Here is a 15,232-nt window from a genome sequence, read left to right as displayed (position 1 = left end):
TCTAAACTTCCAATTCAATTGCAAATCATACCAATAATACTGCTAGTCGTCTGGTCCATCAAGCTGCATCCCAAAGTATTACTTTATTCTAATAATCGGTCCAAAAAATTCACTTTTAGTGACCTTGATGCAATTATATTTTTGTTTTGGATTTAATGATCTTAGAAGTTCCAAAGCGTTCACACGGTACATGTATTTATTTCTTGACCAAAATCGTCCAGCACTCCCTAATTAATCCCAGATATTCGAAAATGGGCTTGAATTTGGTTTAATGGCAAGATAGTGCTGCCATCTATGACTTAAAACTAGAGAAATAGTGTTTGATTATTAAATAACATTAGTATTTTTGAATTCCAACCTGCTTTTTGGATTCAAACTCAGCCTCAAATCTATGTTTCATCATTTTGCATCATACTTATGAATTTTAATGAAGAAATCATGCAGTTTGATAAAGCTTTATATCTAATTCCTTAACGCTAGAGGAGCATCTCTTAAAACCCCCATTTTAAAACCTTTGAAATCCTTTGGAATTCTGGAAAACTCCTAAAATGCAGTTATCTATTCAAATAACTCGTTGAAGCATTATTATTCACTTTCACACAGTAAATTTTTAAAAATAATCTTGTTTTTGTTAGAAAAACTCAAGTGGTTCTATTCTTATTTCGCACCCCTTTTCCACATTTTTGGTCCTCAACGCCAATTGCTACGTCCAAAAAAAGTAAACTTATGCTTGATTTATCCGTTAAGCAATTCAGAACAATCTGTGGAAGAAAATTTTCGTAATTTTCAATCATTCATATTTTAACAAGCAAAACACATAGTGGTGCTATTCTTATTTCGCTCACTGTATATTAATTTGATGCCTTTAAAAATATCATAGTTATATTTGCTTTTAGAGTTTTTTACTGTTTTTTTTTGTGGGTTTCTTGTAGTAAAGCAAAGAACCATTCAAAAGCACCCATTAGGTTTAAAATAAAAGTATAAATTTAGGTGTTTAATCAAAAGCACTGAAAACTCCCACCTACCTTGGGCATGCAGAACGACAGCCAATAAAAGAGCGTCCAAATGCGACTCAAATTAACGCCAATCATATAATTCAAGCCACTCATTGCTCCTCCACAGGTGATGGTGACTATTGACGATGGTATTTTTTGTTGTTTTTGGATGCCAATCGTGGTGGTGCCGATGTTGATGATGGTGAAAATTCCAATTTCAAATCGAAAGCAGCCATTGTTCAGTCGATGCCAACGAAGAAGAGAGATGGTCCGGAGAGGCAAAATAGGAAAATGGAAAATTCGGAAGAAAATTATTGAGTGGCGATGTTGCAATCGATGTGCTGCTGTTGCTGCTCCTATTATTATGGTGGTTTGTTAGTGGTTAAAAAGCATTTCAATTTGCAGCACACCGTTTATCCGGTATCTCGTTTCGAGAGAGAGCAGCAAATTGAAATTCCCAATCGAGAAAATGATACCCGTGTGCTGTGGCTGCTTCGAAATCGACCGGAAAAACACTATCATAAATCACTCTGTCAAATGGTTTGGAAGGGGGATTTCGATTCACTTTTTTTCCTCTTCTGCTCTCTATTGGTCTTACTGAATATTAAAATTGATCGCATGGACAAAATGGTACGGTGGATTGTATTATTTTATACATCGATAGAGATGAAACCGGTTCGCCATTCAGGATTTCTTCGGAAGCAGATAACAGCAGAAAATTATCACAATTTGACTTCAATTGGCTAGCTCTGCACGTGTCATCAAGTTTCTTTTAGCTCGAATGATTAGAAAATGTTTACACCAACTATCTTACCGTATGCATAACATCTTACCAATGCAAACCAATATGGAGACACGTTTCATCTTGATGTTTGGCATCGTGTACGATATCCCAAATAGAGTGCGTAGTTTTTCGTCGCACATCGTCAGTGTTGCTAGTATTTCGCTGGAGGTTGTACGGTTCCGGATGGCGAACACCAGGGCAAACAAATAGGCGAACGAATTTGGTACAAACTGAAATGGAAATAAAATTGAATTTGATGTTTTGAATGTGTTTAACAGTTTCAAGAGAATATTCATATCCTTATTCCAATACATATGATTCGAGATTACGTAAACCTTAAAGTTATATCGTTGCCAATTACAATCACCATTTTTCTTATTGTGAAAATTTTTTAAATCGTTTACTGTGAGACAGATAATTTGCATGTTTAGACAAAGTCATCTTAGTTTTGCCGAATTTTTTGTAAAATATTTCTGGTACACAAATCAAAGTGCAGTTATTTCTTCACAACTTTTATAATTAAAATTTATGTACTTTCTTTATAAAATCCAGTGTATTTCGTTTTTAAACAAATATTTATCTGCGATTGCTTAGCAAAAGTGGTAAAAGGTGTTCCATTGTGTCTAACCACCATTTAAAATGAACAGTTTGGTCACAATTTAGGGGCAAATTCAAATAAGATTTGGTAAGGGTTCAAAAAGTTTCAATCGATCTTTCTTGAGGACAATGACTTGACTTACATTTGGCTTGGCTTAATAACCATGGCCTTTTCACCGATTTTTTCGGTAAAAATTGATGTTTTGTCTCGTGAACACTGAGACCATCCCTAACAGTGTTATACTGGTCACCCGGAAGTGTGTTGAAATCAAACTTGCAATAGGTTTCGTAGTCAATGGCTACGCAAACCGATTTTGTACACAGCAATTGATACGATCTCTTTGTTTGACGGAAGCAGCTTGATTTTGACTCTGCTTCGGCTTCTTCTGCCTTTTACATATCTCTTGATCCAATTTCACCTTGGCACGATGGACGGTCTTGATAGGAGGTCCCACTTTTTGATCACATCCTTAACTGAGGCAGTCTTCTTACTGGCGTTAGCACGCATTACTTTCCGGTCTAAAGTTTTGTCCGGTTTTTGCCCAAATTATTTTCTTTACTTTCATATCGCATTTCGAACCGCTGCATTGCTTACTTCTTCTATTTTCGCTATCTGACTCAGCGAAATGTTGTGGAGAAAAATCATTTGTTCACGATATGTTTTCGCTTTTCCGGGGAAATGCTTCTAATTTAAGCAAAAAATTTTGAAAACAGGAGCTTACTATACATCGACTTTAAATTTCAACTGTAAACAATAACACATAATGGAAATTAGCTGTTTGAACGTCTCCCGGAACGAGCTGGGTTGAATCATGATAGTGTTTAGACAGCATGGGACACTTTATAGGCTTGGAAATAATTTCATCAGAAAATTGAACCAAAATAATGCTTAACGAAGGATTATGACAGCTTTCAGTTGGAGTTAAAATTAATAGTTCCTCTTACAGGCGTGGCTGGATTCTCTTTTCCACGCTACAGTAGTTTTTCGATTTTATCACGGTCAAAAAAAATTTCACCGTGAATATGGCGAAACCGTGAATTTGGCGAAACTAAAAATTAAAGTAGAAAAAAGTATTTTTACTGTCTTTAATCAAAAATTTATAATATTTTCAATAGTGGAAACGTTTTGTATCAATAAATTTCGATTATAAGGCGTAATTATCAAAGATTACAAAACAAAAAGGATCGTTTTCAGATCTAATTTTTCTTCTCTAAAGCAAATTTTTAGGCTTTTTCTTGAAATAAAACCATGTTGTATATCCATTTGATAGTCTACATCTAATTAAAGTGAATTATTTTGTTTTGATGGAAATTTAACAATCGTAATCTCTTATTTCGATTTTGAAAAAAAGTTCAAAAAAATTAGCATCAAAAAATTTGTTTCTGCTTATTTCAAATTTTAATATTTTAATCTTAACATCTTTGATGAACTAAAAAGGTATATTTATTCGAAAAATATTTTAAAATTTGCTCAACTTAGACTTTTCCAGTGTGTTTCTCGAAATTTGCTTTATGGGCAGATAATCTTTTGTCTTTATATGTAGAAAAACAGAAATCTTAGTCATATTTTCAGACAAAGCTAGCAGAATTTCATTTTATTCTTCCAAAATTATCCATTCAGACAATACTAAAGGCTATCCAATAAGGATTACGCACGCCACCCTTTAAAATAAACAAGTTCAACAAAGAAATCTGAGACACTTATCTCTTTTCAAAAACGCTTAAATTCACCCCCATTTTTATATGATTCGCATAACCCCCATTTTTATATGATTCGAAAAAAAAAATTAAATTTTTTAAAGCGACTAACCAACTCAAGTAATAACACTTGCATCAGCGTGACGTTAAAATACTTGTGTCGATTATTACAAGCGTTTTTAAAATCCAAATGACGATTTTAAACACTATACAAATAAAATATGCAGTTCAATGGCATTTTCATATTATTGGATACCTATATACTTCAACATAAACCATAAAAAATATCATAAACAAAGACGCTCTATGCTTTTGAATGAAAATTAAGGACCTGGTAATGGTTTCTGAATGATTTCTTAAAAATCGCGATAAATTCGAAACAATAACCGTGATAAAATCGAGCGTGAATTTGGCGAGTATTGATAAAATCGAATAGTGATAAAATCGAGAAACTACTGTATTTTCAATCGGATTTAGTTGTTTGAAGATTTTTAAAAATCATTTTCTTCAGCTAAAAAGATTTTTAAACTTGTCAAAACAGGTTAGTTGTATTAACGCTGCTTTCGAAACCTCTCGTGAGAAATTAATATATTAAAACGAATCCTCTCAACAGAACGTAGAGTAAGGTTTACAGTTTTTTTTCAGTTCGTATCCGGGCCGGATTAATCCAAGCAATTTGATATGAAAATCTCGCATAATCAAGCCATTTGATTTCAAAATTGACGACCTAAAACCGGGCAACTTATTTCATTCATATTTTTCTCATCTTAAATCGTATTGCAGATCGGGAGGGATCATTTGGAAGCTTAGAACTTGTTGGTTTTCATAAATTCATTCAAAAATTATATTTCAAAGTGATAACCATAAAAATACACCTAAAATTAATTGTTTTTTGAATGTTCACACTTATGATTCTGAATTTTTTATGGTTATCACTTTGAAATATAATTTTTGAATGAATTTATTAAAAAACAACAATTCCTAAGCTTCCAAATGAACCCTTCTGATCTGCAATACGATGTAAGATGAGAAAGATATGAAAGAGAAAAGTTTGCATGTTTTTGAAAGAATGGTCCCAAACTTCTGACCGATACACCATACTAAGTGGTGATCCCAAACTTTTGGACCATTACTTAAGTGTTTTTTTATTTTATTTAATGATCCCGCGCCGATCCTCCGGTGTCTATTTTATTAATTAAAAGTACATTCTTAAATTTTGGCACATAATGTTTTTATTGTATGTTGAGAAGTAAAGAATTAGGATTCTAATGCAACACAAATTTTGAAATTTGGTCCACCCTATCCCGAGATGATCGTCTTTGAAAATTGACTGAGATCTTTTGAAAATGTTTTAACGTTAGGTTAAGTTTAAGGCGCAAAACTAAAACATTATTTCTAGACAAAATACCTCCAAAATAGCTATTGCTCATTATCTTTCAATTAAGATCAGGAAATTTGCAATATGCGCTAAGACGGCTGAGATATAAACGATCAAAATTTGCATGTTTTTAGTAGGTGATCCCAAACTTTGTGTGAGTCAAGAAAAAAAAATTTCGTCAAAATCTTATTTAAGGCTTCAAAAAAGCCATTCATAATTATTTTTATGAAACTAGCTGAAAAAACTACGTTTGTTGGGCAAACATGGAACAATTTTAATGCACAATTTTTTTTTTTTTTTTGATTTGCCAAAAAAGTGAATAAATCCGGGCATTTTTCAATTTAATCCGGGCTGGACTGTTCTCAAATTTTGTTTTAAGTATCCTGGTGAACTCGCATAAAACCGCGCAATCTAGCAACCTTAAAATTGAGACTACCTTTTGCTAGGAAACCTCTCGAGATATTCGGAGCAATTTCAATTTACATATATCACCTTTTTTTACATTAATATTCTCATGAATTGAATTTAACTAATCAAATTTTTTTTTCTCTCCTCAGGTATGCCACTTATGAACAACATTTCATATGCCTGTGTAAGTAGAAAATGTGCAGAGACATTTAATTGGTATTTTCAAATTCGTGTGAAATGAAGTGAACTATCAAAAAATCAAAGGATTTTCAATTTCGAACTTGGCAATTTCAATGTCAGATCTTCCTGTTAAAACGGTTCCACCCGCATTCAGACATTCACTTTTAATTTTTTTTTGTTTCGATTAAAGTCGTTTTACCATCTTTATGGCATTCGCGACTTTATCAACGTTACAGTTGGCGGATCGTTATTGAAAAACTTATCCGGTACAACTGTGTTCGATGTTTACTCTTGGGCTCGAACTCGTGGACATCGGCTCAGAAGACAACAGACTTGCCAACTGAGCTATATCACAAGCCCAAAAATTTGCTTTTAATAGAGACTGTTTAAATCCCAAGAACACAGATGATGCCAACTAGCACTGCAAAGATTTATTATGGTTTTATAATGGCATTTTATATGAAACTGTTTTATAACTATTTTACTGTGGCCTTGGAAAATACTTAGATTGTTTTATATAACCATTTGTTTACAGTTAGAGGTGAAGACGCTAGTAAAACATTCACTAAAATATACTGTTTAGTTCTGAGCGCTTTTTTACTCCAATAAAATATAAACTAAAAAGTTTGTTCCCAGCTTTTTTTGTATGTTTAAAAAAGGTATGCACTGTTTGATTTTAAAACCACAATAAAATTAGGTGACAGTTCTCAATCAAGATGTCAAATCAGGACACGCACAGGCTAGATTTTTCACATTTGAATTGGGATTTCCAAGTTTACACATTTTTGATAAGGCATGTGTGTTATTTTTGAGTTAAATAAAAACAAAATTTTTTTAATACTTCAAATCACCGGAAGTGCTTTGAATATCTCTGCAATATTTATGAGTATCGAGTGAAAGGGCCTAACTGGTAGAAAAAAAATTGTTGCATGAGGCCACTATTAATCTAACGGGTTCCACTTTTCATTTCAAAGCTGTATTTTACTTATAACACTAGTTTACAGCATTTTTTTAACTAAGTAAGCTGCTTAAGGTCATCCGTCCAATCATATTGCAGTCTTCGGGTGAAATATTTATCTTAACATAGGCTTTAATAAAAGTAATCATAAAAACAATCGGCATGTAAAGAAAAAAGTTATTAATGAAAAACCAGTATTTTTTGTTCCTTCCGAGCATAATACCTTTTAAAGAAATTCACGTTTGAGACTCAAGCATCCCCTCCCCATGGCACTATGGGGTTTGAGGCGGCAAAAAGTCAAAAACTGAACTTTATCGGATCGCTTTTTAATTTTTACAAGTTAATAATTTAATATTTAACTAAGATATTCCCAGTTTCAACTCATTATCTTGAATACGGACCGCACCACAGACATCAGACTGTGAAAAATTAAAAACAATTATATGATGAAGAAAAAAATTTAAATCACAAATATTTCTATGGAAAATATTTTTTTCTTAAATTCAAAGTACACCATATGACAGCTTACATTAAAAGCTATCATTTGAACCATTCAAAATTTTTACACACTAAATTGATCTATGATAAAAATGAGTAAATAATTTTTTTTTTCAAAAGTCAAAAACTTTAAAGCCTTGCAAAAAAAATCCCCGCATTTCCCCATACTCTTTTCACTATCAATATCTATTTTAAAGTCCTTAAAATACAATGAAAGTGGTTCCAGGCACCTTAAAGCATTTATTTTAAGTAAGTAATTTTCATACAAAATACAACAAGTCTAAAACTTTCACTTATACAAAATTTTCTCTATAAAAAGGCGTTTTTTATAATTTTTTCTACCATAAAGTCACGAATATCAACAGTACTGTTGATTCTACGCAAAAATAAAGTTCAGATGATTTATAGCAAATTAATTAACCTTAAATATGCAAAAAAAGAGATTTCAAATTAATTTTATGCAGCTCGAGATATTTTAATCTAAGTAAAAGTACTTTTTTTATTTTTCCATATTTTCATATTTGGAGCATAACTCAAAAACCGTTCTCCTGAGAATTTTTTTGAATTTCATTTTAGGATTCAGCGCCCGATTTCGCATTAAAAATATAGGTCGCTCAATTTTTTTTAAATTTTGTTAACTAGTGTAATCGCTTGAGACTCTTAAAATTAAAAAGGCTGAACTGAACGAAGTCAAATTTTGGTACCTGATGCCATCTTGAAATCCAAGATGGTGGCTTCTGCTCAACTTCAAATGCTGTAAATAACTAAAAATCGCTTGAAACCCTCACAATATGGGTATTGGGTGGAAGGTCTTAACGAGTAGAAGTCGAATTTCGCAATGTGAAGCCATCTTGAGATCTAAAATGGCGGTTTCCACTATACTTGAAAATGCTGTAAGTCACTGAAAATCGTATGAAATGTAAAAGACTTTTGAAATGAAGATATTGTATCATTACGTGCGGTCTAGCCGGATTTTTTGACTATTTGCACTACGGTCGATTGTCCGATTTTAGGCTATCTACCGATGTAAAGCAACCATCTTGGATTTGAAGATGGCGTCAGATAGCGAGATTCAATTTTTTTAATGTAGCTTTTTCACCCAATACCAATATTGTATTGGTATTTCGTGCGATCTTCAGTGATTGACAGTATTTTAAACTTGCGTGAAAACTTCCTTCTTAGATTTTAAGATTAAACGAAATTTGATTTCTCTTAGCTAAGCCTTTTCACCTACGATCCATATTGTGAGGTTTATAGGATTTCAAATCATTTACATAAAATTTTCATGAACATTTTTCATAAAACATTTTTTGAATCCACACCTATCATTTCAGAATGTGATTTTTTTTTTAAAAAAAGCTCTTTTTTAAATTTAACTAAGAAAATTTTATAATATTTGATTAAAAAAATCCGAAGGTCTGAGAAAATAATCTACCGAATTTAAAAAGCAAATACTGTTAGGTTTATTTTCATATTATTTAAAAAAATGGAATCTTTTTCCCACAACACTAAAAGGAAACTTTAAATATTAAGAACTTGAGAAATAAAATGATCTAATATGGAGCAGTTTTCAAATTTTTGTTTTTTTCAATTTTATGTACAAATAAAATCATCTATTTAAATAATTCACATTTAAACTTAAGCATTCAAATTCGTTGATAACAGTGTAACATTTCTGTTGATATTAATATTATACACACACCGTCACAAAAATATAATTTCAATTGGTATTGTTTAATAAAAATGCTAAGTTCAAAAGGGTTAATGATGGTACTGAAAATTACAAATGGATAAATTTGTTTTAAAAAGGGTGAAAGTTAAGGAAATTGAGCCATGAGGATAATTGGACTAGTAAGTTCTTTTTTTAAATTTACATATAATTGTTTTTGTCATTCAATTGTCCTTTTCCTCTTATCTTGATTCACATAGCATTTTTACCTTATGTATTTTTTTTAGAGAAAGCTCATAAATATTGATTAATCCAACCTTCCTCAACCTTTGAAAAAAATTTACATTAATGTCCATTCAGAAATCTGATAATGTTCAATGGATAGAAAATTGCCTTTGAAGTACTTAGAAATATTCGAAATTTAAAAGGGCCACATCTAATCCTTATCCTTCATAGGTTTTTCATAGTTAAATTAGATTGGCAAAATTAACTAAACTTATCGTTTCTAGCTGTAAAGCTTTAGAGTTCAAATGGAGTGAATTATTTTTTCTTTAATATTCTATGAAATTTCAGTTCAAATATACTTATGGATAAACAAACATTTCCTTTCTAATGTCTGATCCATTAGTTCAACCATTCACAGATGCTGTTCGTAGCATTCGAAAAAATTACCAACTTTTCAGTGTCTGAGTAGTAATTCCGAAAAATCTCCCAATCGTCGGTCGCCAGCTTACCTGAATCCAATTGGCGGCATTCGAAATGTCCGAGGTGTTGCCACTCTGCCAGAAGATGCTCACCAGACAGAAGGTGTAGAACAGCATGGCCACATAGGTCGGCAGCAGATACCGGATGTAGTGGAACCGAGACCCGACCGGAATTGTCCCATCCAGAGGGTACGGACAAAGGCCGAACAGTTTCGCAAAATAGTAAAACGATTTTATGGGCTGCATTTTGGAATTGAAAGCTCCGGCTTTTTTCGTCGACGAAGGTTCTCTCTTTTGGGGTTTTTGGTTTGAATTTCAATCTGAAAAACACACACACACTTTAACGACCGGAAATGGGCAGGGTGGAAAATCGAGGGAAAAGGGCGTTTTATAGGAGCAGTTGCTTTGGCTAGTGAGTGGAGAAAACTCTAACTGGCTTCCGGCAAGTTTTCATCCGATTGAACTGTGGTTGCGGGTTTGCGGTTATCGAATTGGGCGAGAGCAATCGATACAGCTGATTTGGATTCTGCCGGGAAAAAAAAACGTTTAAACTTGTTTCCAAAAAGTTTTGGTTCGTTTGAGTTGTAGGGTGTTTCCTTTTTTTAAATAAATATAAAAAAATATAAAATACAAAACTTATGCTGTAATTCAAGAAAAAAAAATTTTGACTGCCTTTTTTAATGTTTTTCAGTAATGCCATTTCATTGAATTTTATAATTTTTTTTTATTTTTGTGATTTTCACCATTTTTCTGTAATTGTTGTCATTTTTGTCATTTTAGTAAATTTAGTCATTTTTGTCATATTTGTCATTTTTGTCATTTTTATCATTTTTCTCATTTTTGTCATTTTTGTCATTTTTGTCATTTTTGTCATTTTTGTCATTTTGTCATTTTTGTCATTTTTGTCATTTTTGTCATTTTTGTCATTTTTGTCATTTTTGTCATTTTTGTCATTTTTGTCATTTTTGTCATTTTTGTCATTTTTGTCATTTTTGTCATTTTTGTCATTTTTGTCATTTTTGTCATTTTTGTCATTTTTGTCATTTTTGTCATTTTTGTCATTTTTGTCATTTTTGTCATTTTTGTCATTTTTGTCATTTTTGTCATTTTTGTCATTTTTGTCATTTTTGTCATTTTTGTCATTTTTGTCATTTTTGTCATTTTTGTCATTTTTGTCATTTTTGTCATTTTTGTCATTTTTGTCATTTTTGCCATTTTTGTCATTTTTGTCATTTTTGTCAATTTTGTCATTTTTGTCATTTTTGTCATTTTTGTCATTTTTGTCATTTTTGTCATTTTTGTCATTTTTGTCATTTTTGTCATTTTTGTCATTTTTGTCATTTTTGTCATTTTTGTTATTTTTGTCATTTTTGTCATTTTTGTCATTTTTGTCATTTTTGTCATTTTTGTCATTTTTGTCATTTTTGTCATTTTTGTCATTTTTGTCATTTTTGTCATTTTTGTCATTTTTGTCATTTTTGTCATTTTTGTCATTTTTGTCATTTTTGTCATTTTTGTCATTTTTGTCATTTTTGTCATTTTTGTCATTTTTGTCATTTTTGTCATTTTTGTCATTTTTGTCATTTTTGTCATTTTTGTCATTTTTGTCATTTTTGTCATTTTTGTCATTTTTGTCATTTTTGTCATTTTTGTCATTTTTGTCATTTTTGTCATTTTTGTCATTTTTGTCATTTTTGTCATTTTTGTCATTTTTGTCATTTTTGTCATTTTTGTCATTTTTGTCATTTTTGTCATTTTTGTCATTTTTGTCATCATTTTTGTTATTTTTGTAATTTTTGTTATTTTTGAAATTTTTGTAACTTTCGTAATTTTTGTAATTTTTGTAATTTTTGTAATTTTTGTAATTTTTGTAATTTTTGTAATTTATGTTATTTTTGTCATTTTTGTAATTTTTGTCATTTTTGTCATTTTTGTCATTTTTGTCATTTTTGTCATTTTTGTCATTTTTGTCATTTTTGTCATTTTTGTCATTTTTGTCATTTTTGTCATTTTTGTCATTTTTGTCATTTTTGTCATTTTTGTCATTTTTGTCATTTTTGTCATTTTTGTCATTTTTGTCATTTTTGTCATTTTTGTCATTTTTGTCATTTTTGTCATTTTTGTCATTTTTGTCATTTTTGTCATCATTTTTGTCATTTTTGTCATTTTTGTCATTTTTGTCATTTTTGTCATTTTTGTCATTTTTGTCATTTTTGTCATTTTTGCCATTTTTGTCATTTTTGTCATTTTTGTCATTTTTGTCATTTTTGGCATTTTTGGCATTTTTGTCATTTTTGTCATTTTTGTCAATATTTTTAAATTTTTCTTGTAATTTTATTATCAATTTGTTTTGAATAAACATTGATTATACCAGTAACACCCTACAATCTTTCACAATTTCTTCAATGGCTAGTTACAAAAAAGTTCCGGTCACTTCTCCTCAAAAAATGTTCAGTTTGGAAACTTTTTTTTCGGCACCACCCTCGGCACTTTGCTACTGTTTCCTGTCGGAAAAGTTCTGAGTGAGTAAGGATGGAGAGTGTTAGAAAACTTTTCACTTCACTAGGCTGCCCGGTTTTTTCCCTATTTTTATTGCTCTTAGCCTCGAAATAACAACGAACGAACGGAGGGGATGAGTCCTACCTATCAGCACCGGCACCTTATTCGAACGCGTTCAGGTTTTCAAGTTTAATTGAAAACCAGACACAATTCACTCAATGGGGGAGCGCTGCTCGTTCCGATTCGTTGATGTTCTGTTTTTGTTTTGTTAACAAGTATAGTTATCTTTTTCTTTTAGAGAAGCAAAAGCACGCTCGAACTTGGTGACCTCAATAGAGAAGTGGCTGGTGGCTCCAGAGAGACACTTGTCGGGGGCTCCAGAGAGTGCCAAACTTTTGGGGGGAATTTTAAACAAAACCGCACCAGCAGTGCTCTTTTGGGGGGATGTCACTTTGTGGCCTGAAAATTTTGTGAACCAGCAATAGCTGAAACCGTAGCAAATCGTCGTCCCGGTACAAAAACTAGCCAAAGACTGGCAGCTTTCGGCAGGGATGGCTGTTTAGAATTCGATTGCTATCGTTAGGCTACCCCGGTCTAATAAATTGCATCAACCTGATGTGTTTGTTGGGTAATTTGGGGACTTTGCTTTGCGTTGGTTGAATGGACAATTGATTGGTTGTTGATGATGATGATGACCCAACTAAGAGGACTGTTCAATTGAGGTGAAACCAATTTTCGGGTAAATTTATTTTTGGAAGTGTAAGAAACTGTGATTTGATGGACTGTTTGACTCGGGTCTTTATTATATTGATTGGCTTTAAGACTGCGAGAAACGGTGCATGATGAAATGGATATTTCGATAATTTTCGATTGACTTCCTTGAAAATTGATTTTCAAAAGATATTTAGAATTATTTGAATAAGCTCTAATGTAGCATACACTTTTTTGTCGAATTATCCTTAATTATTGAAATTCGTTAAGCATTATGTATTTAAAGTCAACGGAATTACTTTATCAGCACACGAATTAATTCCGGTATGATATCGACTTCAACTGGAACACTCAAATAAGCAGATTTATTTCCACATTCCAGAGAATGGAAAGATTTGTTCCTGTTTTCTTGATTCCATCATATCTGTTTTGAAAAATTTTACAACTTGCCGTCTTCCACAGATAATAAAAGCATGCAATTCAAGATTTTCAACATCCCCGAAGGCGTAGCATATTTACAGGCGAAAATTTATGGTTTCAGAAAAAATCAATCTTTTCAATTGGTTGAATATTAATTTTCAGATAAATAGTTTTATCATGCTGACTTGCGATTTCGATTCATTAGTTGGAAAACATGTCTTTTAAAACTCAAATGACCAATTGAACTCAAAGGAAATATTTAAGAAATTTTTTTTCTAAAAAAAATCATGAATTAACAATTGCACTGAAATTATGACATTATGAAGTCCCATATATTATTCCATAGATTTCCATATTGGAATAAATATTTTTGAAAAAAAAAATTATTTTGGAAACATTTTAAAATGTTGACAGAAGATCTACCCACTTCCACTCATTGTTAAATTTTTATCATAAGTTCAATAACTCTAAATCTATAGATTTTTACATATTTCTCGAATATCAGATTTTTTCTAGAGACTAACATACCTTCCTCTCTACTTCACACAGTCCACAGGGTTCGGTTAGGGCACCTTCAGCATTCTGTGGGGGTTGGTTTTCCATTTTAAGAAATTGGATATTCTACTCAAGGCAACGGATTTAAAGATCTAGCTTCTTTTGGAATAATTAGTCAGGAAGTGTAACACAATCTCAAAAGGAAAAAAGTAGTAATTATGTTCCTTCAAATGCGAATGCAAATAAGATATTTTCTAGGGATTTAAGTTACGAGATTTTGTCTCCTCACTCTTATCTTTAGTTACTCATTTGTTTATTTTTTATTTAAAATTTTTGCAAACACATTTTTTCTTTTATTATTTTCAAAGATTTTCCATACTTTTCAATACGATATTTTATTCAAACATATCGTCTGAGATACAGTTTTTCAATTAGTTATTTCTTACAAAAAAAAAACACAAAACATTTAGAAATGAAACTTTATCTTTTGTTGCAATTATGATCGAACATGCACAGTATTGGCAGAGATGGGTTTGTTCAATTGAGAATATTTCATCCGTTTTTTCCCAATTTCTAACTAACGCGTTCTCGAAATATTAATGGTGTCAGATATAAAACACAAAATAAATTGCCATAGTAAAAAAGTGCTGAAAAAGTATGGAGTTACTGTTGAAAATGTCAATATAAATTTTGTATTTTATTGGCAGAAATATGCTTATTTGATCGTTAAGTTAGAGTTTTTGTGACAAAAATTCTCGTGTTCACTGGTTTCGAAAGCCTAAAACTGGAAGGTACTCTCAGTTGTTTTCTGTAGTCTTAAAGCTTAGTTCTTTTAGAAATGGGACACTTTCATTTGCTAATAGCTCATTGACTAGTAATCGGCAATTGAAAATTTTGACAGCATTTGGCTGCCTGTGGAAAGCACTTTTATACCTATTTTTTATTTTCAAAATATAAAATTTACACGTTTTTGAGATATTCACGATGTAAGAGAAAAAGCAAACAATTATTTTGCACAGTTTCCTTCAAAATCCGTCATTATCAAATTGATAGCTGACATAACCGGTGAATATTCAAAGAATTTCACCGTTTGAGTGGTGGAAAAGTATTCAAACACTGTCAAAATTGTCCACAAAGTTCAAATCAAGCATTACAGTGGAGCACATGATCGGCAAATTCGGTTAAGGGTCATCAGGGAAGTCAAGCCTAATACCAGCTTGTTTAATTTTGAATAAGCG

The 15,232-nt window shown here is 31.5% G+C and overlaps 1 protein-coding gene across 1 annotated transcript in view; it reads right to left on the bottom strand.

Annotated features, from left to right (window-relative positions):
- Positions 1-10,115, bottom strand: part of LOC129756872 (gustatory and pheromone receptor 32a-like) — a 32,886-nt gene extending 22,771 nt beyond the window's left edge. The window contains exons 1-3 of the mRNA XM_055753920.1: positions 9,900-10,115; positions 1,829-2,009; positions 1,026-1,132 (exon numbers count right to left, since the gene is read on the bottom strand). Coding sequence (XP_055609895.1) covers positions 1,026-1,132; positions 1,829-2,009; positions 9,900-10,115 — 504 coding nt within the window. The remainder of the gene's footprint in view (positions 1-1,025; positions 1,133-1,828; positions 2,010-9,899) is intronic.
- Between the last annotated feature and the right edge of the window lie 5,117 nt (positions 10,116-15,232).

This window comes from Uranotaenia lowii, chromosome 3 (genome assembly GCF_029784155.1).
Source record: "Uranotaenia lowii strain MFRU-FL chromosome 3, ASM2978415v1, whole genome shotgun sequence".
In the NCBI taxonomy this organism is placed as follows: Eukaryota; Metazoa; Arthropoda; class Insecta; order Diptera; family Culicidae; genus Uranotaenia; species Uranotaenia lowii.
This window is presented reverse-complemented; position numbering and strand designations above follow the sequence as displayed.